The sequence below is a fragment of the Centrocercus urophasianus genome, unplaced genomic scaffold, assembly GCF_019232065.1.
Source record: "Centrocercus urophasianus isolate 14NV4802_14NV808 unplaced genomic scaffold, USGS_Curo_1.0 seq_2, whole genome shotgun sequence".
NCBI lineage: Eukaryota > Metazoa > Chordata > Aves > Galliformes > Phasianidae > Centrocercus > Centrocercus urophasianus.
The window spans coordinates 10,550,509-10,576,740 of record NW_024884755.1 but is presented as its reverse complement, the minus strand read 5'-3'; the positions used below and the strand labels follow the sequence as shown (position 1 = coordinate 10,576,740).

General features: G+C 34.0%; 1 protein-coding gene across 2 annotated transcripts in view; it reads right to left on the bottom strand.

Moving 5' to 3' along the window:
• Nucleotides 1-26,232, bottom strand: part of CDH8 (cadherin 8) — a 124,000-nt gene that overhangs the window by 22,258 nt on the left and 75,510 nt on the right. For both annotated transcript variants that reach the window (XM_042821491.1, XM_042821493.1), the window contains 3 exons: nt 25,368-25,504; nt 8,778-8,899; nt 2,493-2,610 (listed from right to left, as the gene is read on the bottom strand). In XM_042821491.1, the coding sequence (XP_042677425.1) occupies nt 2,493-2,610; nt 8,778-8,899; nt 25,368-25,504 (377 nt within the window). The remainder of the gene's footprint in view (nt 1-2,492; nt 2,611-8,777; nt 8,900-25,367; nt 25,505-26,232) is intronic.

Genomic DNA, 26,232 nt, shown 5'->3' with positions numbered 1-26,232 from the left:
ATTATTTCATGAAGTACAGAAGTAATTGCCAAATGCCACAAAACAACAACAATAACAACAGAAACACAAAGTAAGAATCCAAAAGGGTAATACCATTTCAGAAAAGCTCTTCAGGGGTGTTTTTGTTTACCTCTGCTCTGGAGAGAATTTTGTAGGAAGGCAAAACTTGAAAAACAATTTAAATAAATTTAAAAAATCATTAATGCTGGCAAATAAAAGATGATATTTCTGTATTAGATTTCCTGACATAATGGAATTAATCTGTAAGATCCAGAAGAAGATAGCATTTCTTCAGCAGCCATCATGGTACTCTCTACTGCCTTGAAGAATTCCACCGGGAGGCCAAGAAAAGGGGAGGAAGGCAAAGCTGTGATGTCAGAGGAAGATGTGAAGAAATTTGCCCACCAGCATGAGGAAATGTTTTTCAGTTCCAAACCTAAGCAGCTTGTGCACTGATCTAATCCTCAGAAAGAAAATTCTTCAGAAATCAGAACAGGTTTTGTTATAGGCATTTCCTTACAAAGCAAACTGGCTTTTGGACAGCCCATACATGCATTAGTATGAATAAGGAGAATTTTGACTTGTCACTTCAGTTTTCTTTTTTTTTTTTAAAGGCACAATGGACTTTTTCAATACAAATAATTGCTCATGCTTATCTGGCAGATATATGCAATACAAAGATATGACCAAGTTCAGTCTTTAAGTGGCATAACTAAATAATTTATTAGAGATTTATTATATTTAAATGACAAGAAACCTCACTTCAACCAAATTACACTCTGATTTGGATTTAACAGGAATACCTGATTCTTGTGGGAGACCATGTTCTAGCATCAGCCATGAACTGAATCACTTGCTGAGTGATCTTGATAGAAAAGGGTGGTATGAGTAGAGGAAATTTTATTAATGGATAATGAAAGATTAAATCAGAAAAGTCTCTTGAAGTGGACTTTTACTTTTGAGAGATTTCAGGTGGTAGTTATAAAATTATTTACGTATTTAACCTATTAAAATGCATTAAAATGTATCAGTGCAAAACTGAGTAGTGCTGTGGCAATAAAACTGGACTTATTTTTTTAGAATGCTGTACAGAAAGGTTCCTCACTCCTACTCAGGTCAGGTGCACTGTGACGAGAAGTAAGAGTCAGTCTTAAATATGTAGCAGATTGGAAGGACAAAGCTAATTAGTTATGGGAGCTAAGTATTTAAACATGATGAGAAATGCTAAGACCTTTGTTGATTTTATGCAAAGCAAGCCACCTAACATTCACGATGCTTAATTCAATTTATGTTACACTACTGATGATTATGAAATGGATTTTGAAGAGAATTTTTAATCTTCTTGAGTAAATGCAGAAAACATTGAGACATTTCCCACGTGAAGTACAGGTATAAGTAGAGATATACTTAGTGAATGCTGCAAGAGAAAACATCTAATGAAAGGAAAAAAAAATCTGTATATATTTAAACATTTTTAAGAATTTAGGTTTTTACAGTAGCATTTAAAAAGGATGCCATCATTCTTCTTCGTTGGAACGGCTAGAATAATAAAAATGAAAGCAACAGTTTCTTTTTATTTGACATTGAATACATTACTCTTACACCTGTGCACATATGCTGCATAAATACATCTTATTATAACAAGGATTTCCTCCACTGTCCTTGCAAATAAGAGAAATAATAGAGTGAACTTAACTAAAATTCCCAACTGGGTAACATTTATTTTAAAACAAAACAAAAATCCAAAATGGAAAAACTCTTCTGAATATTCACTGAAGTACAAATACATAAAGCACTGTTTGTAACATTCTTGTGATCATTCCCAGCTCTTTCTCGTATGACCTTTAAGTATGCGTGTCAAAAAAAAAGGATCAGTCTAATGCTGCTGTTTAACAATATTAAATGGGTATTTTTTCAATTGTGCATGAAATTCCACTTCTGTAGTACTACAGAATGATATCATGCCCTTTCAGAAGAGCTCTAAAGCACAATGATACAAAGTGCCTTTCTGGGCTTTGATGACTTAGCAAATTCCTCTTTCTAGTAAAAATGCTCAACTGAAATACTCTGGAACCCTTATGCAGACAATGAACAGGCTTAAAATGTGTTTCTTTTGTGGGATTTAATAGATATTTCCATTTATTCTCCCATCTACATCCCTGTAAGACCATTTGATGATATTTATCAACAGTTTCAGATTTTCATTTTAGAGTTTATCTCTGGAATTTCAACTTACTAGAAATACAGTTGATTCTTTAAAATCTTATTTAAAACAATGAGCTGTTTGCTGGATCTTAATTTTGCATACATTATACTTTCTTTTTATCCACACTAAAGATACCAGGAATGGTGTAAAAGATGTAATTAAGGTACCACTCAATATAATACCTACACTGATACTGCCCAAGGAACAAACTGGTAAATAAACTTGAAGTCAGTCAAATAATTCAAAACAGTTATTCAGGTATATAAAGCATATATTTTATATTTACCTTCATTTTTCTTGATAGTAAAATTTGGATTGTTGACCATTTCAGGAAGAAGACTATACAAGAAATAATGCCCATTTTTAGGATCATCTTTGTCAACAGCACTGATAATCTGAATTACCTATAACAGAAAATAGTTTCGTAAATTCACACTCAATAAACATACAGTATTGCAAAGAACACTTCATTCTGTAGGACATATCCTTGCTTCTTTACACGACAGGCTAAAACTGCAAATGTATAAGCCTGCTAGGTTGTTAAAGGTGTTGGATTAAACATTTGGAAAACGGAGAGCAGATCTAGCCCATTACATTGTTTTTGGAAAAAGGAGGTTGAGAATAAGGAGAGATGGGTACATAAAAGGGGGCAGCTAAGACTGCTGAAGTTTAGGCAAGTAATAAATTATTATTCATTAATAAAGAAGAGACAGAGTGTTTCAGAAACATTGTATTTGGAATTTAGAAGAAAATAGGATTTTTTTTCCTTAATTTTAATGAAACCTCAACTATTACTATACTAGGAATGCAGGTGGATTTTTATTTTTTTTAAAATACTATTGTCAGCATGTGATTCCCAGAATAATGCAGGATACTAAAGTTAGAATAGGAACAAGTTTGGATAGGCTGGATACCTTTGAATAACTCTGTATGAAGTACCTTGTACGATTTATATGATCAACCACAGCATCTGCAGTGTATGTACCTCAACTATCTGCAGCATCACTGACATTGTTCACCTCCAGCACTACTCAGAATGATACTGCAGTTGATCATCTTCAAATCATACAAGGCTGTATGGAAAAAGAAGGGATGAAAAAACATTTTAAAATAATCACTAAAGTGTTTTGATATATATATTTTAATATAATAATGCAGTTGCTTTTCATTCCATGTGATTTTCTATTGGAGTAGAAACAAAGAAAACTATGAATCTATATCCAGCGTTCAGACATGAATTTCAGTGGTGGTTAGTTCATGCTAGAAGGGGTTTATTAGACATTTAATGAGAATTATTGAATTTTGACATGTTTGTTGAGTTTAACAACATTTCTTTCTTGTGTCTTTATTTCTGTAACGACTGAAGCCGTTTATCAATAATTTCTTGGACAGTTAATTTCAAATCACAAAACAGTACAAATTTCATTTTTAAAGATTAGAACAAAAAATGTAAACAAATTAACACACTTCAGATCTTCAAAGCTTCAATAAAACATGCTAGAAGTATGACTATTCAACATGTATGTTACATATAAGATAGCACTCAGTATCACACTTTGTCTTCTATGTTCTTCAAGTCTCAAAGAAAGCACAAAATCTTACTAGACAAACACAAGGACCAGCATCAAAACATAAATATTTAATATTATGTATGTAAAAATATTTGAGCAGGTTCTGATATAAGGATTCATAATGTGTAGGATGTTCTAGGAAAAAATCCAAGCAGTGAATTCCTTCCTTGCCAAATATTACATTCTGGACAGGGCAGACTTATGATCAAAAAAGTATTGGAAAAAAATGTTGATGGTTTAAATACCCTTTTTTTTGGGGGGGTGGGGGGGAGGGTTAAATCTATCTGCCAAGTTTAAACCTTTGATTGTCATGATTTCAAATGCATGTATTAGAAGATACTGGGGAAAAAAAAAAATCAAGCTTTTGGTTAAAGAAGCAGGTCTCCAATTTAATAACTGCATAATGAGTGCTAGAGAGCTAGGATTTCACCTAGAGTGTGATAAAATGTAACTGGCTGAAAAACTATATGCAGACACTCCATTTACAGGTGTGGAACATTCTCAGATTGCTCCTTGCAGACGCATATGGTACTGAAATAGCGATGTGTGTCTGTCTCCAGGTTGAGACTAGGTACCACAAATTCTGCATCTTAGGTAAGTATAATCTGGAATGAAATTTCAAACAGGTAGTTTTGAGACATGTATGTTTCACAATCATTCAAGTTCTCAAACACTGCTAGAATGTGGCAGCATAAAGGAAAAAGGAAAATGGCACAGTGAAGTGCACTTAATAGGCACAGTTTTTCCAATGGTTTTGCAATTTAATCTTCACTGTTTACATGAGTGTTAATTCTTTCTTGCATTATTCTAGACTGGAAATTTTCAAGAAATAGAATCTGAATATATATATATATATATGTATATAAGTGTATATTGTTACAGGAAAAAGAGATATCCCTCAATTTTTCCAACAATTCCTCTCACTGTTTACCAAATCATTTGTTCTCTAAAAATGCACATAACATCATGTGCAAAAGACAAGCTTAGTGAAATACTACAGTTGTTGGGTTACATGCACGCATAAAGGAATTAAGAGTTAGTGTTCCCATAGCAACCTTATTTTTTTGTGTGCTTGCATTAACACGAGGGTTTAAAAAAAAAAAAAAAAGGACGTGAGTAAAGTCCAGTGGTACTCATGACTACATTCTAGTATGCTGATGAGCATGATTTATTGGTCACTGCTGTGTAATCATTTAATGAAATATTATTTAAGTAATACTCCAACTCTTGACTTGTTGTTCATAACATGGTAGATTGCTTTTTTTTTTTACATGTAATAGCATACAGAACAAATGCGTGTTCCTATAATAAAAACGATCAATAGTAACCAAATGAGAACAGATTTTTGCATTGCTTATCTCTAAGAACTGGACTGGAAGTTTATATCTCTTTAGCTGTTCAATCTTGACATTTCTGAAATTATCCCATATAAAATTTCAACTTTGATGTTGTATTAAAAATTCATGTTTATATTTGATTCTGTACATATACTTACTGGGAAAACAGTAAATGAGCATATTTTGCTCAGCAAGCAACTCAGGATTGAAAATAATAGTTAAATGATCCCCTAGGACAACTCATCATTATAGTCTGCAAATTTGTGTTGCATTTCTACAAAGCCACTGTGAAATAATACCTATAAAAAGATTACCTGTATAATGAGAATGAATGATACAGAAGGATAAATAGAAAAACAAAGTTATCACCAGTGTTATCACTGCATTATAAATATTACCTACGTGTGACTGTTACATATGGTACTGTTTAAAAGTCCTTCCTTGTGATGCAGCTCAGCAGATTGAATATTTCCTAATAATTAGTACATTGTTCTTCCAACTCTGAAAATACTTCTGAAGTGACAGTATTGTACATGATTATTTTTAATTACTTTGCAGGTCCATAATACTATGAGCAGTAGACTTATGATAGCATTTATACTTTACTTTGCACGTAGAGCCAACCCTCTACAAGGATCTACAACGATCTATCTGACAATTTCTAACATTAGAAAAAGCCAATCTAATAAAATAGATTAGAAGAACTAAATAAAATCGACAGAGGCTGAGAGAGAATTGTATTTTGTTTTATACTGCTCTAGTTTACACACAGGTTTGCACTCTGGTACATCACTGCCTATGCAATTGAAGTGGTTGAAATTCTTGTACCTTAGTTTTGAGGAAATGGCACTTTACTGTGCAGGAGAAACCAGCAAAACCATGTATGTTCTGGCTTGAGTTAGTGACTTGTGTGAAAAACGTAATAAAGGGAGAATTATGAGCTGCTTTATTGCTAAATTGGAAGTATTGTAACATTATGTTCAAGTCTTTTTTCCTGAGACCGACAGAAAACACTTATGACAACTTTCCTTTGTGTGCAAAAATGTGCAAGGAGCACATGAGAACAGAAGAACACATCTCCTCCCCCCCACTTCCACTTCACACCCTCATCATCTCCTACTGGCAATACTACAGGTTACAGGTAGGATAAAACAAAGCACACACATCTGGTAACATTATACGTCAACAGTTTTTAATACGTTCTGTCACATCATCAGCAGCTGCATTTGCCACTTGCAATTATATCAGAACCCAAACCAGAACACTTAAGAAACTGAACTGGATGGTTCAGTCAACACACGTAGGGGCTGCAAATAGGGTTCCATAAAAGGTTTGGATATAATTCCTTTATGTTGATTCAAATACGATTTAAAGTTATATTTAATTTTATAAATGTAAATATATTGAAATATCAAAACTTGATTGTGCCTTTCCTGTACCTGTAATATTTCAGTTTAAACTTTGGAGAACTATCCAAATCAGGCTTTTGCTCCTGTGTGAAAAGGTATTTTTACTCACATTTTGTAGCCGAGACATACTTCGTTTTTGGAATTCTACAACTTGACTGATTAATAGGATTTATTCCTATATGAATATAGAGAGAATTTGAATATAAAATACTAAGCAGGAGAAAAACCAATCCAGTGGTGCAGATACTAAACCCTTTACAGGAGCAAATAAATTTTAAATGACAAATTCAGAATCTAACCTTGATTACTTGGGACTGGTGCATGCTTAATGTTCTCGTAATTTTGTTTGTTTAAAACACTGAATTGCAGAATTGGTGTCACTTCATCCATGCTGTCAGCCAAATACTGAAAAACCACCTATAAAGTTCACAAAAGAATTCATGCTCAACAGACATCTGCCATCAGAATGAGAGCATAAGAGGTAGATGGTAAGTCGAACATATTTCTTAACACAAGTTGTCCATAAGTGCTTAAACAAAAGCCTCTTTTATGAGCTTACTCCCAATCATCTTTTATTTTTCAAATAAAAATTTGGTTTTATTACAAAGTGAAAATGTTGGGAAGGTTTTTCAAGTTTTTTAAGCCATCCGAAGGCTGATAAATATATTCAGAATACACTATACAGCTGAATTTCTGAGTTGAAGAAAGCTTACCAAGTTCTGGATTAAAAAAATTAAAGAAGTATACTCATAGCAATTTAGGATAGCATACAAAACATAACTATTCAGCCTCTGAAATCCACCTGAGCTAAACAGAAACCCACTCTGAGCTAGAGGAGCTTCCGTACCAACAGTAACATAACTGTTTCCTGAGAAATGTCTGCCCATAAGGGCACATTCCAATCTTTTCAGTGGGTAGAAAGCATTCTTATTTCTTAAGTGACACACGTTTGACATCTTTTTATCAAACAAATAGAGGTGCTAGAAAGTCAAATCAACAGTAACAATCCAGCCTTGGTAGAGGTAGATTGTCATGTACTACAATGGAGTTGTCATTTAGTACTAGTAAAAGAAAGTCATTTCTAACTCTATTGTCAGGTAACCTACTTTGGAAAATAGTGAATTCAATGCCTAACACCCACATGAGACACAGGAATAGTTGGATTAACAAGTCTAGTGTCATGCTGTCAGCTGCTGTTTATTTAAATAAAATGTCACAAGCCAGAAATAAATTAGAAAGTTTCAAAACAGCGAATTGCTGTAACATGCTGTGTTCCTCAAGATGGACAAAAGTTAAATCTTTATTATGCTGCTTTACTTTCTAAGTTTGAATATTTTCTTGAATTTTTATCTTGCAGTTTATTTGGCATATGATATATTCTTCCCTAACTCTGTGCACTTGTCTACAAAATAAATGCCTTTTAAGAAATCTGCTTGATTTCCTTTGAAAAAGGCTACACAGGTTAAACTTCACTTTTGAAGTCTAGCTAGGCATATTTCACCTCGTAGGGTGTTGTATACATTTCTCTGCTAGCACTCTAATTTCATCAAATTATGAAGGAAATAACCTGCTAAATCAGTTCTCTTTTTCTCCTCTGAGATATATGGAAAATCTCAAACTCAAGTTCTCCAACACTCTGTCCCTCTTTAGATACTTTAAACTCAGTTACAAATCACTTGACTTTCCATCAAACTCTGTTTGGCTTTCTTGATTTCTTTTTTCTTCCCAATTATCTTGGAAAAGTGAGTAAGAATTAGATAGACAGAGACATAGGCAAGGGAAAATGGTTTGATTGTTTTAAGCATTACTCCTAAATTATATTTGGGACAAGTAGCAATCCAGTTCATTCCCTGAGATTCAGACTGGATTACACTTTTAGCTATTAAAGTACATGAATTTATGAAGGAATGAGCTCCATCAAGAATACTGGAAAGATGGGAAGCTTACAGACACTCAGCATTTTTTCTGGATATTGTTTCAAGATACCAACTTCACCTTAAAAATCTATATTTCAAAAACATATATGTTCACATATAAGGAGACGTACCAGGGAATACGGTATAGATATAGATAAGGTAATATAGGTAAGATAAGGTATATATAGGTAAGATATAGATATATCTTAAAGGAATGTTAACAGTTACCATGAACAAATAGGCACATATTTTTGGATTAAAGATAAAATGACAGGGAGAAACTGCACCCCATTCTAACACTCTAAATTATACAGCATAAAAAACATGGAGATATTTACTTGTCCAGGCTTCCCATTCTCACATAAAAAGGCTTCATGCTCTGATGCAAATTCAGGAGCGTTGTCATTTACATCAAGAACTTTGATAGTAACAGGCACCCGGGACACTTGACTGTGGTTCCCTAAGAAAAGAAATCATAGCATAAAAGGTAAGTATATTTTATTTGGGTTTTATATATAAATTCTTAACTAGAAACCATATTCTTTCCTTCCTTCCTTAATTGAGTTGTCTTATCTGTAATGCTGCGACTGATCTGTAATGAGGTGACTTGTAGTTGGAGCATGAGATAAAGAAGGATGGACAGTATCTTGTGGCTGAAAAGAATAAATACATCCCTACTGCAAACAGTATTTGTTGGAGATTATCTCCATGAAGACCTTTCTTGGACTAAATTGGTAAGATTTTTCTTTGATGAAGTTTGTATTGTTTTATTGATAAAGTCCATTATACATGGAAAAAGGAAAGGCTGTAAACAACATAGATTTATTTCTTTGTTTATCTTTCACAGAGCACAGAAAGCTTTACTCTATTAGTTGTTCAGACTGCACATCTATTATTTCTCCATTATAAATACTATTAATGTGAAAACACACAGTGAAAAAGAAACTGCAGATTGACATAGGTAAAACTAGATTGTACTTTGGATAAGTTCTGATTCACCTACAGCTATCCAAGAAAATGATCTGTGAACTTCTTTCTTTGCTGAAGTAAAGTCTCATAATTTGTAGTGTAAAGCTATTTTGCGTAAAGAATTTTTTTTCATTGCAGAGTAGAATGATCTTATTAAGCTGTAAGGAAAGAAAAGCTAAAGCAACAGTTCACATTCCACTTTGAATAAATGTCACAGTCAAATCCTACTGTCTTTCCTCCAGTTCAGCATAATCATTCTAAGGGATTGTTAATAAATATTTTAAATTTTATGATTTTTCTTCAAAAAGCAAATACATGAATTCCTTATAAACTCAGGTGATCAGCTGATCTGAGGACTCAAGAAATGTTCTATAGGACATGCATACATTTACAAGTAATCCAATCCTAGTTTCAAAATCCATCTCTTACTGAATATTATTTTACAAACACAATATCTTGGTTGCGTCATCAAGAATTCTAATAATTGCATACTGCAAATTAAACTGTAGGTTGGACTTTTTATTTAACTATATGCTTTTGCCTGAATTGTTACCGCAGGCAAGAAAGCTCCTGCATCAAGTCAGGATGTTAATCCATGCACAGTTGTGATAACTTAGCAGTCCATTTGGGTTCTAGTCTCTGGCAGTGCAGAAATAGCTTAGGAGAAGACAGCGTTAATTCTGGGGGCAAGACAAAAACTATTGATTTATACTCAATAGAACTGTAAAAAGAAGTGTCAAAAAATAGAACTAGTTAGGCTATGCCAGTGGGCTGGAGGCTAGCAATGTGACTTGTAGCAGCTCTACAATTTGTAGAGGTGAGTAAAGGAAGAAACCACAGTGTGTATTTTTTGTGATTTTGATTCAAGTTAACTGTACTGTAACCTAAGCATATCCTATGTCTTGCATTCTTTTTTTCCTTGTATGTTAAAACAAGACATTATTTTGAGGTTTCACTGATAAATCTAAATTTGTGTAAATTTCAATATCTCTAATAACATTAATTTTAAATAATATAAAATTCTCTATTTCAAAAAATAAAATCACATTACCACTAAATGTACTTGTGCTACAAATAAGGCCTATATATTTTCTAGATAGATGGAAATACACAAATTCTATCCATGTAGGATATGGAAGATTACAAGGCATCAAATTTTAAATGCTTTCTAGTCATAGGACTCACAAGTTTTAATTTGGAAAGAGATTTGTCACAGAAGAAAAAGAAATCCCTATCAAAATACTGTAATAGTAATATTTATGTCAGTTTCACATGATATGATTTTCTTTATTAACAGGTGAAGTGAGCATACATGTCATCAAATAAACACTAATATGAAAATCAAGAAACTGAAAATATAAAACACTTTTTAAAATCTTGATAAAAATACAGACTATAAAATCTCTAGCTTATCAGAATTCTAAGCACTAGTGTCATATTTGAACACTAAAGATTTGCTTTTATCTGAATTAAAGAAATGATGGCAGTTCAAATTTTAAAGACATTACAGAGAAATGTAATTAATTAGATAAGCTTCTAAAGAAATTATTCATGTCTCTTATGACTGCCCCCAAAATGTTTGTCTTTCATCAGAAATACAAACACTAAATTTAAAGATATTATAATTAGAAACTTGATGAGAATTCATTAAAAAAATTAATTTACTAAACACAAGTGAGACCCAACTGGTTTGGAAATGTCTGAACAAGGGGATATCCACTACCTACTAGGGTTCTGGTGACTATGATGAAGTTTATTGTGAGAAAGAGAGGGAAATCTTATCTACTGCTTGTACTGCCCACCACACTGAATACATAACATTATTTTGTCATTGTAACGTTTTCAATAATTATTCACTTCATGCTAAATGAAAAATAATTAATAATTAAATAAGGATCACAGTAAATAAAAAACACCCCATGTATACGTATTATGGCAAGTAAGTACCAAGCACTGACAAGACAAAATGGTTTCACCTGCCTGTTTTCAAACTTAAAATGACCGCAAAGTTCAAAGCAGTAAAACACTTTGAGAGCTCACTAAGAATTTCAACCAATTCCACTGAAGCAAACTTGATTAGTTTCACAAAAACAAGGTCAAATATCCCTCTAGTTTTATGGTTTTGCTGCTCTCTTTTCTTTATGTTTTAATAAAAAATATACAGAAATAAAATACGTATCCACTATACTGCAGCTGAAGACAATTCCCCTTCACTCATTTGTGGCCCAGGCAAGCAAAAAGGTTGGAAACCTGTTATGTGAAGCATATCCCTACATACTCCCAGCAGTGAATGAAGAGAATGCTAGATCCTTGCCATCGTATACAGCTTGTCTTCACAATGATCAGTATTTAATGCTCAGAAATGTTCCCTATTTGTGAATAGTCAGTTATACTCTAAAATAATGACAAAATTAAATTTCAAATATTTTTTAAAATTTAATATCTTGTTTGTTTGCTTGTTTTTCCATTGAGCCACAAAGTCATCAGAATTAGAATTAGACTAAATCATTCATTTTTCAGGTAGATTGTAAGACTGGTTACCGAAGTTGCAAAGAGTAGAAAGATAGAGTCATTATCTGTTAACAAACTAACTGAATTTGTAAAGATTTCATCAGCTGTATTTATGGTGATGCACAACCTACCTTTGGTCTTGCAAAACAAGTGCATCACTGGGACTGTCACCTGAGAAGCAAAAGCTTGGTTTGAAAGTTTAGAACATTGTGATGAAATATCTAAAAATATTAAGCATATCTCTACTTGATAGTCACTGGTCTTAAAAAGCAGTGCTCACTAAGAAACAGAATTATTGTCTGCCAAAATAATGTAAGTTCATCATTTATTTAACAAAAAGAAATCCAGTTTGATCCACTTTTCCCTCATTTAATTAAAGCACCCAAAATCACATCAAGGTTCTCTTTAAAAAGTCATAAACTGTCTTGCATTTTAAGTAAAATTAAGTACCTGTATAGAAGTAGACTCTTGCAGAATAATACGTATTTTATTGGTTTTATCATCATCATATGGTCTTGGAAATGGTTATTTCATGCTTCTCTGATTCAGTGAAATTTCTACTCTAATAATATTTTAAATTAGAAGTCCTAGTTCTAACAGAGAAATCAAAACAAAATCTGAATCACTGACTTAATAAAAACAACATCACTTGCTTTATATCTCTCATACTTCAAACTTATTAAGTTGTATTTTAACTGTTCTATTCCCCAAGCCTTTATCAAAGTTTTATCCAACGACATTAGTAAGGCAGTCTAAATGCAGGACAAACTTATCTTCCCTTTATGTTTTTAAGTTGTTGCTTTCTTTGTGCAATCCTTTATCTCTGTAATACTGCTTCTACAATTCTTTTGCCATATGAAACTGGCAAGTCTAACTTCAAGTATCCTGAGAAGCAGAGATGATACTGTAAAACAGAAATTTTATTTGTGTTGATGTTTAACTGTAGAAATCACATACTGCAGTAAAAGCTGTGCTCATTTGTCTGAAGTGTTGCATAATGATCTGATTCAAAAGAGATTGACTGCCTGAAACAGACTCTGAAATTGTCAGGAAAAAAACAGTAATTGGCATTACTTCTTTTAAAAAGAACGGACCATAAGCTATTTCTCAATTAGGATAAAATGTAACCATCAAACCATAAAACAGACAAACAAATGGGTCTCCATGAAGATTTCAAACCTCACAAAACATTCTTAAATTTTTAAAGAACAAGAAAATACTGAGAGTTGTTGAATATCCGTATGTGCATAGAACACATCAATGCATAGTAGAATGGCTTCTCTGTATGAAGCTGAGACACGAAACAAGCTCTTCTTCAAAATTAATCTTCAATTTATATTTATTTCAGCTCACTGGGACAGATTGTGGTGAATCTCTGCATGTACAAGAGTGTAGGAGGCAGGGAGGAAGAAAAAGATGTGAAACATATTTATCAGATTTGTTCCATAAGTCATTCTTTGGAAGAAAAATAACAGTGGCTTTCAAAAGTTTTGCCATCTTTCAGTTGATCCCTCAGTTTATTTCTTATGGTCTCCAGAAGAAACAAAGAATAAATTAAGAACAAAGCTACATTAAATTCTGCTTCTATTTCAGCACTGATGAACTGTTGCAAGTTTCACCAAGGACTTGCTCAACACCTCTATCTCTTTCGTTTTTGTTCACTTTTCTACCTCTATGCCATGAAAAATAATCAGAAAATGCATGTTCTCACAACAACGATGGTCACCCAGCTAACATGTGAGAAGTGTATTTTGACTGCATATCCTGGACAGGACAAGGAGAAGGGGAAACTGAGGACAGAGCATATTTTCAAGTAAATGACTTCAAAACTAAATATATACTTAAAAGGTTTCCAGATCTCAGTAGCTCCATCTGTAAAGACTGACTAAGATAGGCCACCTACCTGCTTTAATCAATACGTAGATGTATGATTTGGGATAAAAGGCCGTATTACTCTTTAGGCTTGCTGCTAACACAAAAACAAAGAGTAAAATTTCTGTGATAGATGCAAAAGCAATGACAGAAAATGTTACTTACAGAAATTCATATTATTCAGGCCTTGCTCAGACAAAGTCTTCACTTTCATTTTCTGTGGGCTTTTTTTTTTTCATGTAAGACAAAAATTATTTAATACAGCCCATAAAGAATAGAAAATTTGAAGCAGTTACCATGAATTTGCAGAAAAATGAAACGTCTGCAAAAAGACCAAAAAGATCATTTTCTTATTTGTGACATTCACCTAACCCAGCGCGGAGTTCACTGCTTGCTATTGTAGTAGCCAAATAACTCAAACTGACTGCATTTGTATTTGTTTCTCCCTTTTACTTCAAGGCCTGATTTCACTTCTGCTGAGGTTAATCAGCTCTCTTCTACTCTGGATGCTTAATCCAGTCCTTATGTTTAATTACATTTCCTTACATTACATTATATTACCTATTTCCTAAATGTTAAATAATACAAGATTTTAAATTTAAATACAATTTAAATTAAAACCAGGACCTCAACTGGGTACTTTGTTAAATTCAAAAATTTATGAAACTGTCACCTCTGTATCAAAGAACGCTTTTTAAAATATTCCTATATTATTTTCATATAGACACAATATGTATTGATGGAAACAGTTAGCTCCCATTTTGCATAACTGGAGGTAGGCTATAATTTGATATTCAAATGCAACCTCTTTGTTATTTTTCATATTCATTAAGCTGTGCAGTTATTCAGCAGCCTAACACATAGTTACTCCATAATTACCTCTGATCCTCAGTAAATTGAAAGATCCGTTTGCAAAACTGGGAAATATTCATAATTTTTTGTAGAAGTTCCATATTTTGATTGGTGTGTATGAATGGCATTGTCTTCTTTGAATGTATGAGATAGATAAAAGAGCCTTGGGAAGGCAGAACTAGCTTAGAACAGCAAAAGAACACTCAAATGTAGTTTACAGCTGTGAAGAAGGTTTCTTCTACCAGAACTCTAGCTATAAGAGGAAATCAAAAAACATCGCTTTGTTTAAATTTAACCATGCAAGTTAAGAGAGGAAACGTTCTCTGCTGCTGCAGTGTGTCAGAGAAGAGAGGCCATGGTGAGCTATAGTTTTGTCCTTAAAGGAGCTGAAGTAAACAACTGATACAAAACTATATTGTATTCACCTAAGAGCTGGAGGCAAATGTCAAGCCTATGCAACTCTCCAGCATATCCAACAACCCAGAAATTCAAATTTCAGGTTATTATAAATCACATTGAATGGTGACCTCCCTTAAATCACCATACTTGTGTTTCAAAAAATCCAGTGAAAAATCACCTCTATTTTTTCTCAGACTTTGTAATGAAGTAGACAAAGTAAATATTAGATGTACTAGGTAGCATGAGTCTCATTACATGTAATCTACATACTGCATTACAAGTGATTAGACTGCATTGGAGAAGCACTAGGAGAGAAGGCAGTTATTAAATTTGGGGGAACAAAGAGATGGGGTAAGGCTTGAAAAGAGATTTAGAAGGGGCATCCTAATCAGGAACTGTAGCACCTTTTCAATATTTGAGTACCAATTACAGGTACTTGTCTCTTGTCAGAAGCTCTGCTTGCAAACAGTATGTCCTTAGAGACTGTACTTCTGCATATCTAATTTTGACCACAGTAAGCTTTATACTCACAGTGACACATAATCAAGATATATGTGACACATCAATATGAGTAAACAAATACATAATTCAAAATAAATTATTAGTATAGCTGCTTGAGCGGGTTGTATTTGAAGCTGCTACAGTCACGTCAGCTATTTGACAATGAAAACAATGCTGTTTTATTCACAGATCCTAAATAAATCCTTAGGAAAAAAAAAAAAAAAGTACACTGCTAACATCCTTCCACCCACACATCTATCCAGAAACCATGCTGAAACAAATGTTGGCAGAAAACAATCTGTATTTCCGATACAGTATTGCATTGTTGAAAATTATTTCTTCTGTTGAAAATGCAAGCCAACCTGCAGATTGCAATTATGCCACTTTCAGTAAATTAACTGTGTTACATATGTAAGTGGTGAACTGTTAAGGAGTACAGAAATTAAAAGTATGGTCTAAGGCTTAACAACCATTAATAGTGGACTTGCAAGCCATAAAGAAAGGCAAGCTAGAAATGTTTGAAGTTACATCTTTTTTTTTTTTTTTTCTTCAAAAGCAATGTAAATAAAAGAAAAATCAAGTTTGTTTAACATTATAAGTTACTTCAAGAATAAGCAACAGCAAAACTAACCACAACTGTGATCTCTGGATGCATCTGCTAGTAGGACAATTTTACAGTTTCACAGGCCCATAATTGTAACAGAAGGCAGAGCCCACTATAGGCTTCTGAAAAGTTGTTTTCCTTCATCCTTTTGACATCTACCAGTAAGGACAAAAGAGTCAGACAACAGGAAACCACATCTATCTGCTACCTTTATTACGTAAGCTTCCAATAGCAACAGCACAATGGAAATGCTGCTAGATCTTTGCTTCTTATAAATCACCACAACCACAAACTAATTAAGATTTCAGAACTTCTGAGGCAGTGTAACGCGTAAATTGTTGCTAGGAAGTTGTAAGTTTTCATTTCTAAATATCACACTGAGAAGATGTCCAGAAAATATGGTACTACTGAGTAACTGAATAGGATCGGTCTCAAAAAACAAACCAGCAAACAGGCTGGAAGCAAACTGAAGAAAAGTTTAAGATGAAACAAATGTACAATGGCATGATTTGTTTGATTCCAAGTTAATCAAGAGCGTTGCGCTAGCATAGAAAAGTCAGGAATCTGGCCCACACTTTAGAGCAATTACATTGTTAATATGCTAATGCCTCATGCATATTAAAATGTTATAAAATATTGACTCAGATATGCAAGGTCTTACTGTCAATTTTAATTAGCTTTGAAATTTTGTAATGACTAGCAGCAATAATAACAATAAGCAGAGTGATTGAGAACGTTGGGAATATTTGGGGATTTTGATTTTAAATGATTTCATGATTAAAGAATAATAATTAATAGTTTAAATTAAACCCCTCTTTTCTTACTGTTAGACAAAACATCAAAACGCTTTAATAAAACTTTTTATCAAACATGTCTTCATTACAGAAGTATTTAAATTTCATCATTTTCAGAGTTCATATTTATTTCTTAGCAGTGCTATTCACTGATTTTATGTTCCCTTCATGGATAAAACTTTGCTAGATGTGCTAGATATTAAATCAGGTTCAGAATTAAACAATTTTTACTTGCACATCAATGGCAAAAAGACCTCATTAACATATCAGTATGTATCTTACAAATCCTCTGTTTGTCAGCCTGACAACACCATCATTGCCATCCAGCAACTTCACATGCTTCCCTGACTCTTTATTCTAGAAGAAAAAAAAAAAAGTTCTCAAAGAAGATTGACTAAAGCAAGTCTACTCAAAAACCTCTACTCTGACTTACTCTCATACTTCAGTCTTACAGGAAAAAAAATAGATGATAGTCACATTGTGCTTATAAGTAATAAATCAGTTCTTATCAAACTAGAAGAATACTGCACATGATTTTTAAGAAGAATAATATTTGCTAGAACTAAGATATCTAGGCCTGAGAACAAAGATGAAAGGAGCTAGACTCTTGATGCAGATCTCTCTGTCCTTCTTATGTTTACCACCTCTTCAATTTTTCACCCTTTTAATTACTCAGATGCTTTATTTGTAGCTGTCTTACATTCTTTTCTCTAAAATCAGAGATTACAGTCTTTTATTTTGTTCCTCATACCTGGATTTTAATTCTATATCCTAAACTAATGAGTCTACTTTATATACAGATTGTTTCATTAGTGCCCTCCTTTCCTATTCATATTCCTTCATAATACAGCCACTCCCATACTATTATCCATGTGGATCCTATTTACTGCCATTCATGAGCTATGAAAAACACTGATGGGAAAGCCTGCTGCATGTCTTAATGTCATTTAATAGCTAAGACCAGCAAACTACTTTACACATCATGCCAATCCTCCACTGACTAACTCTCTGCAACCCACTAGAACCTATGGAGTTCTGTGTAGTCCTCTATTTACACACCAACGAATAAAAACCACTGTGCTACACTCTGTTAGTGCAAAAATGATATATTATCTAGTTTGGGTTCCAGTAAGTCAGAAAAAAAAAGTGAAGTGAAAAAGGTTAATATTCTTACTCAGAGGTTGGTGAGGCCGTGGCAAAGGCTGCCCAGAGAAGTTGTGGATGACCTATCCCTGGAGCATCTCAAAGCCAGGTTAGGTGGGACCCTGGGCAGCCTGATCTGGTGGCTGGCATCCAGTCCAAGTCACCATTCACCGGTTTATACCTCCATAATGGCTTATTTCCTTATCTTTTTAAAACTTACTGAGATTTACTCAGCTCTAAATTAGAGGCAATTACATAATACACCAAACTAACCCCTTAAAATGTTGGAATTATTGCAAAGAATGCCTATAGTCATTTTTACAATAAAAGGCTAAATAAAATAAATGAAAGCATGAGCAAAGGTTTTCATGGCATTTAAATACATCATAGCTGAAGGCATATTCTAAAGAGTAATTATGTCTCTTTTCCTTTTTTAATTATTGCCTCTGTATTTTTTAAGGTAATATAAAATGTAGATAACTTTATTAGTGCATATGTTAGGCGATGATTCAATTATTGCATTTATATTCTTGGTAAACCATAAAAAGTCTTCTTGGCTTTATGCCTTTTCCCATTACGTGATAAAATTGCCTCATACTTCTTCATTTCAAAAGAATGCAGTTGGTATATGGGTAATTACCTTTGTCAAATAGAACCCGCAGCTTTGTCCTTGAGATTCCTATTCTCCATGCTTGGAAAATATTTTATATGGTCAAATCACCATTTCAATTTCAAGATTTTGTCTATATTTTCATCCTCTGCTTTGATTAATAATTCACCAGAATTTCCACTAGTTGGGGCAGCTCTGGTACTTTGCCAGACATTTTGGTGGAGGGAGATGGACGCTAACAAGCCAGTGGCATGCTTTTTGTTTGGCAAGTGTAGCAGAATAACAAGGGTCTCTTGATAAAAGCAGTCAATCAACATCAAAATAATAGCTCCATGACTACGTTGTCTGGAGTGTAAGGAAAACAGAAATTCAATTAAAAACCCTCATTCATAGATTTACAACTCAGCTAAAAGGATTGCTTTAGGCTAACAAATATCTTCTCCCATGCAGTTCTGCGCTAGGCTTGGAATTGCCCCAGTGACTGATTTGCTGCATGTCTGTGCATGTGTGAGAAAAGAGAAATTCTGGAAGAGACTTTGTGTAATCTAATGAAGCTCAAATGGATGCACACTTCATCCCTCTATCTCCTACTATATCTGAAAAGGCTGGAGTCTATACTAATTATAAAAGAACTTGTCTATGCTTGAATATGCTCACAGGGGTGTATCTCATAAACTGTTACAGAGATTTGGTCTGAATGCAATCGAAGAAATCCAGTACTGCAAATGGTCAGAAGAAGGTTGGGAAGAAAACACCAATCTCAAACTCTCAATCCACCCAGTGCTACACCAGAAAGCTTGGGAAATATAAAGGTATCATCATTTAGTTCTCTGTAGAGTCTGTGAGCTATGATTTCTGCCATTTGTTGGTGTGCTTTTCACAAATCTCACAGACTACAAATTGAAATATGTTTAGAAAATTTCTAGTTAAATCTGTGATATTATTCAATAAATTCCCACTGCGTAGTACACACATGCTTGAGAAAAGGATTACTTCACTTTTAAAAGAGAACTTCAGGTAAACAGGATTCATTCTAGCATACTTTAAAAAAAAAAAAATAAATAAATAGAATCCTGTATCAAGCAGATCTCAGATATAGTTTAAGAGGGATGAAAATGCAAATATCAGGACATTCATATTTAAGTTGGAGGAATATTAATTGCATTATGTTACTAACACACACCTCTCTTGCCTAAGTTAGCTCTTCAGGGATAAGTCTTGGTTTTAGTTTCAAACTACATTACTTCTCCACTTATTGTTGCTCTTGATATATCAATTAATCACTGAAGTATAGGGTGTTCCTTACTATTAATGAGTAACACAGTGAGGACACTGAGGAAATATCGTCAGTGTAGTTAATGGAAATGGGAATCCACGGAGATGGAGGCATATAGTTGACAGAGTATAATTACTATATGCTTTGTGCATGTATGACAATTTGATAGCTTGCATGATCTGGATGAACTCCATTCAGAATCTGTGCAAACTGTAGCAAAAATGTTCTAATAAATAAATCATGTCTATTTGATTTTCCTGTAGTAGCTGAGAACCATTGACAACACATGACTCCATAAGTACTGCAAAACCTATATAAGAACCTGAGAGAATATTGAGGAGGTTAGCTCAGCTTGAACTCTGCTCTGCTTCGCTGCCCAGCAAAATTGCCAACTAGTTAATGCAAGCAACACAAGCATGTCAATGTGAACAGTAGTTACAGCTGTAATTTTACCTTATACAAACTAAAAGCTGTATTTATGTGTTCAGATGAGTAGGCTTACATATGACTATATGGATCCTCACTTTTCTAGACTTTCCTGAATGCCAGAAATTCCATTACAAAAAAGTACCAAGTAACAAAAATGTGATATGCCTTTGTGGACATACATACATTTAAAAAAAATGACAACAAAAGAAATGTCTGTAAGTTAATCATTCATACTTACTGCACTGCAGTTCAGACTACTTGTGTATGCCCACAGATTTTTTCTCTGTTCAGGACTTAGCTTCAGAGGGCCCAAACATATGAGAAGTAGATTCAGCCCTGACTTACAAGGCAAGGCTATATCCATTCATCGTTCTCTCAAGCATCCAGCTCAAAAAACCTCACAACTGTGGCAAACAACTTTAAGCTCCTTAGCCTTCAGTCATATAAGTCCTAACCATACAACAACAACAAAAAATCTCATTAATTCAGTATTTAAAATCCAATCAGCGACTGAAAATAAAGTTCACCTCTCACATCCACAGATCAGAAGGTATATTCAAAGGAAGAGTCATTTTGCCAGTGAGCCTGTTTCATATATGCTGTGATCTCCTAGATACTCACACTCTAGACTCGTTCAGCAGGGTAAACTTGGCTGCATGCCAATGTAGAAAGAAAATTTAAGAATCAATTCAAAGGTTTAATAATTTTGGATATCTCTCTTGCAATAAGCATTAATCTGTGTATTTCTTCAGTGAATTCTAAGTTGTATTTCAGAGTCATTTTTCAAAGAGGTCAAGGTTCTTTTAACAATTCCCTTTTCTTACCAATCCTGTGATATAATTCATCAATATAATGGCGTCACTACATGGACAGAGAGAAAAAAATTCAAACCACAAACAAGAAAATATTAATTTAAATATATAATGAAGAATGTAGGGATTTATTTGCATTTATTTATTGGATATTAGGAGAAACTTTTTCTCTCAACGTGTGGTCAGGCACTGAAATGGCTGCCCAGGGAGGTGGTGCAGTCGCCATCCCTGGTAGTGTTCAAGAGGCGCCTGGATGAGGAGCTAAGAGAAATGGTTTAGTAGCTTGTGGTACTGATAGGAATGGGAGGGTGGTTGGACTAGATGATCTTGCAGGTCGTTTCCAACCTTGTGATTCTGTGATTCTGTAATTTACATTAAATATGGAGATCAGTGACGAGTGGTGCCCCGCAGGGGTGAGTACTGTGGCCCTTTAATATCGTTATCAATGATATCATCAGTGGGGTCAAGTGCACAAAAAAAGTATGGCCAGTAGGTCATGGAAGGTGCTCCTGCTCTCTGCTTTGAGCTGGTGAGACCTCACCGGGAGTAGTGTGTCCAGATGTGTTGTCCTCAGGAGACACATGGATCTGCTGCAGCACATCCAGAGGAAGGCCACAAAAATGATCCAAGGGATGGAACACCTTTACAAGGACAGATTGAAAGAGCTGAGGCTATTCAGCATGGAGAAGAGAAAGCTCTTGGGAGACCTGATAATGGCCTTTCATTATATAAGTGAGGGCTATAAGAAAGAAGGGGATAGACTCTTTTGCAGGGACTGTTGTGATAGGACAAAGGGAAATGGGTTCAAACTAAAACAGGGGAGTTTTAGACTGGTTATAAGGAAAAGATTTTTTATTACGAGGGTAATAACACACTAGCAAAGGTTGTCCAGAGAGATGATAGATGCTCCACCCCTGCAGACACACAAGGTCAGGCTGGATGGGGCTCCAAGCACCTGATGGAGATGTAGGTGTCCCTGTTTATTGCAGGGGAGTTGAACTAGATGACATTTAAAGGTCCTTCCAAACTCAAGTATTCTATGGTTCTATACAATGAAAGCAACCAGAAATCACTTCACAGAGGCTAGAAGGTGTCTTCCAATGATGGGAAAAAAGCAGGAAAATGCTTCCAAAATCTACCACTTTGCACAGGTCTCAGAATAGGAAGGTAATACTATATGTGACACCAGTAGTACAAATATATTTGAATTAGAGCTAGAAAGATGCTTGCCTGTGAATAGAAAATGTTCTTGTGAATGGAAATAAACTAAATCACTTTTTTGCCTGCTAACTACTTACATTAAAAAGTCCCCATTAGCTCATGCTTTCTGCTCCTAGTTTCTGCTTCTAGTTTTGCTAGACAAGGAAGGTTTAGACTACCATCTGGGCACTCAGAAAGAATAAAATCAAGTAACATTAAAAATCATCTGAATTTTAATCTCTCCATCCTCAAGCTAAATGAGGTAACTTCTGAAAATGCAGAAGTAATCTCAGTCCATCCAGAGCAATCTCATCCAGAAAGATTCCAATTCAGGACAGTGGTTAAGGGTTGATATAAAAGAATAGCTCTGTAAAGCTGACAGCAGAAAACTTCAAAAATCTTTCTTAAGGCACAAATGTAGGTGCAGAAAATGTACCAGCACAAAGTTCCAAAAAAATTATTTAAGTTTTGGCAATACTTGGTGTCTATCTATGAAAGCGTTGATAAGTCAGGATGTATGCCCACTGTGTTGGCAATCATGATGAAAAAAAACCCCACTACTTATGATTGGTAAGCAGTTATGATGGCAATGAAATGGTCCAATCATTGCCTGTATGAATAGAGGTGAGCCCTGAACTGAACCTGGAAAGCAGCCTGGTAAGGAAGAGAAAATGCTCCTGTATGAACGATAGAGATATATTTATGGGAGAGATAAGCAGTACATTAATGTTACTCTCAGTAAAAGCATAGAGATGACACTGTTTGTATTTTCATTTGCTGCCTGTGTCTGCCTTTAACAGATTTCTGCTATTTTATAGCAGAGATCTTGCTTATTACTGTGTTGTAAAAAAATTTGAAAATGACCATTTTACCCTGCTTTACAATTCTATGAACACATTTAGTTTCTGCATCAGGAGTTTATAGTATTGTCTTTTAAAGAAGCAGACATAGCAGTCTATGAAATTCAGCTCTTGTATTATGTAAAGGTCAGATAATCATATTGGGAATGTAAAAACAAAGCCAAAACAACAATAAAAACCCAACTCAATCAACTCAATCAAAAAGCTTAGCTCTGAATTGGCATTATTATTTTCATAGCCAGTCTGAAAAGAAGCAATTTTACAACACTGATAGGTGTTGAGGCTTCAACAAAGTTTAATGATAAGGCTTACTTTTTGAATACAATAATAATTCTTAAATACAATTACATTTTTTAAATCTGAAGAAGGCAGACTTTATTCTGATCTGACTTAGAAAAGTGGAATTCTGTTAACTTTGTTCTGGTACACGCATATAAAGGAGGTCAAAGAAGTGAATTGGATTACTTTCTTGAAAAATTATTCTTTTTATTTTTTCCTTTTCAGACTTTTGGAAGTAACTTTTAAAGTTACTTCACTTTACATCTTTTGATGTCTCAAATGATTTGAATTACAGATTAACAATCCTTCTCTTGATGCTATTGGTAAATCCTACAATCCGAGATTGCTCAAGTCTTGGGAAAACTGGCATGGAGCTTTTTATACCTTTCTCCTTCAAAACTAGCTGAATTATTAAGTGGCTTGATATCAATTTGGCAATTGTTAAACTGCCAGTTTAAGAAAACTGGAGCTTGCTTTCTTTCTTTATGCAATTTAATTAACTGTCTTGCTTTGGCTTTCCTGCCAGTATTGTCACAAATTTATCAAGATAGTGTTTACACATAAGATTTAATAATAATTATTGAAGCATTGTTGGTATTATTGCACTGTTAGCAATGAAATGCACAGATTATTAAGATAGATCACAGTTTACAGAGGTTATAAATGGAGAGCTTATTTTATATTCAGACATCTCTCTCTCATATATACATGCATTTCAGTTATCCCTCACAGATTCCTAACATGTTTGTATCTAAAAGCAAGTACCATCAAAAAATATTGGAAAAGTAATCATCCAATATGAGCCAAGTAAGCAGCTTTTATTCTCCCATTCATTCATATGTTCATAGGTACAGCACTATGATATTGAGCACTAAAAGTTTGGATCATAACACTATATACTCAAAAAAGATACTCTGGGTGAAAAGAAAGCATCAAAATCATCTTGTTTTCTATATGCAAGGATTAGCAGCACAGTTCATCAAGCTCTAATTATTCTCACAACAATGTGTCCAGTGTGCACGTTCTTATGAGAATTATATATACTGATTGCTGAATAAATACTTTAGCAGAAATATTTTCTTAGTTTTGTGTTTCAGACAGATGACAGACCTACTTCCAGAATCCGTTTTTTGCTGCGCTATGACTGCAAAATTTATAGTATAAAATATAGAGCTAATATTAATCGTAAATTATGGTGGCTTATCAGAGCCTGCCAACAGCATGAATTAATCAAGAACTCTTCTGGATTACAAATCTAGGACCCATATTCCTAGGCAGGGTAACTCTCCTGGCTCATGCCTTGGCTTGAGAATACTGATCAGTCTCAATAATGCGTGTTCTTGTCTACAGCTGTGTAATTTATTCATAGGCATCAAAGAGAGCTACTTTCATTCACTATTACCCATGTACTTAATCATTTATTGTATTGAAACAAAATATTTTTCAGTGTAAAGAAACTGTGGGTTGAATCTATGCTCTACTTCCACAGTATCAAAGCTTTATTTCTTCTGTCTTATAATAAAAACTCACTGTGACGTTTTTTTCTTCATTTACCCTATAAAACCTCTACAAATGTCATCATGTATCTCTTCAAACTCTATATACTTTATTCACTGAAACAAACGCAGTTTTGAAGAGCTAAAAGAAACAGACCTTCAGCAGAAATTGCTCTCTTAAAAAAAAAAAAAAAAAAAAAAAAAAAGTTGTACTTAAAAATTCAGTTTCACTTTTTATAGTTATGTATTGTTTCCACTGCACACACTATTAGAAGTAATGGCAATAAAACGAACCAAACTCCAGTATATACAAATACTTACTAGTTTCAGTAGCTACAATCGTTATATTGTGCCACATATTTGTTTCTCTGTCAAGTGGTGTTGCCAACGTTATTTTTCCATCTTCTGCATTAATGTTGAACTGTCTCTCAAGGTCAGTATGACGATCAATGGAAAACCTGCAAAATACACATCCCTGTAATCTACTTAATGAAGTTAATGAATCCATACAATCACAATACATTTTATGGAGCCCTCTGAGATCTGCAGTTTTATAGCCAAATGGATTGAAAAGCTCAATAGAATAATAATTTATAAGACAATATGACAAACTCAGACTAAAAAACTTATCAATTATTGCCCAAGGAGTGATTAGCCGTATGGAACCAGTATGAAGGTCATAAAATGCCCTCAGGTTCACTAGGTAACATCTTTGAAAGACAGTGCTGATCAAGAGGTAATTACATAATCCATCATATTTATTAGACAGTTTCTATGACATTTCACAGTAACTGCTGATAATTTCAAGTGTAATGCATTAAGCACACAAAAATAGTGGACTTCATGGTTATTTTTAAAAAGGATGAAAAATATTATTTCAATAATAAATTTCAGAGTAATGATCTGTGAACTATTCACCACACCAATTATTTGGGTACAAATCAAGTGGCTCCATGGGCAGAAGTCAGTCAGTGAATCATTGCTTACCTGTAGAACACTTGAAATGCTGAAGGAGTGACTGTTTTATAGATTGACATCACTGTTTTTTAAGAAAACAAGTTTTCTCTGACTGGTAGTCAGAGTTTGCAAATGTAAATTTCTAGGTAAATTATGCAGCCGAAACAGAGCCAAAGAATGTTGCATTTAGATGTTTGTGCAATGCATTTTAAATACAACTCACTTTCAA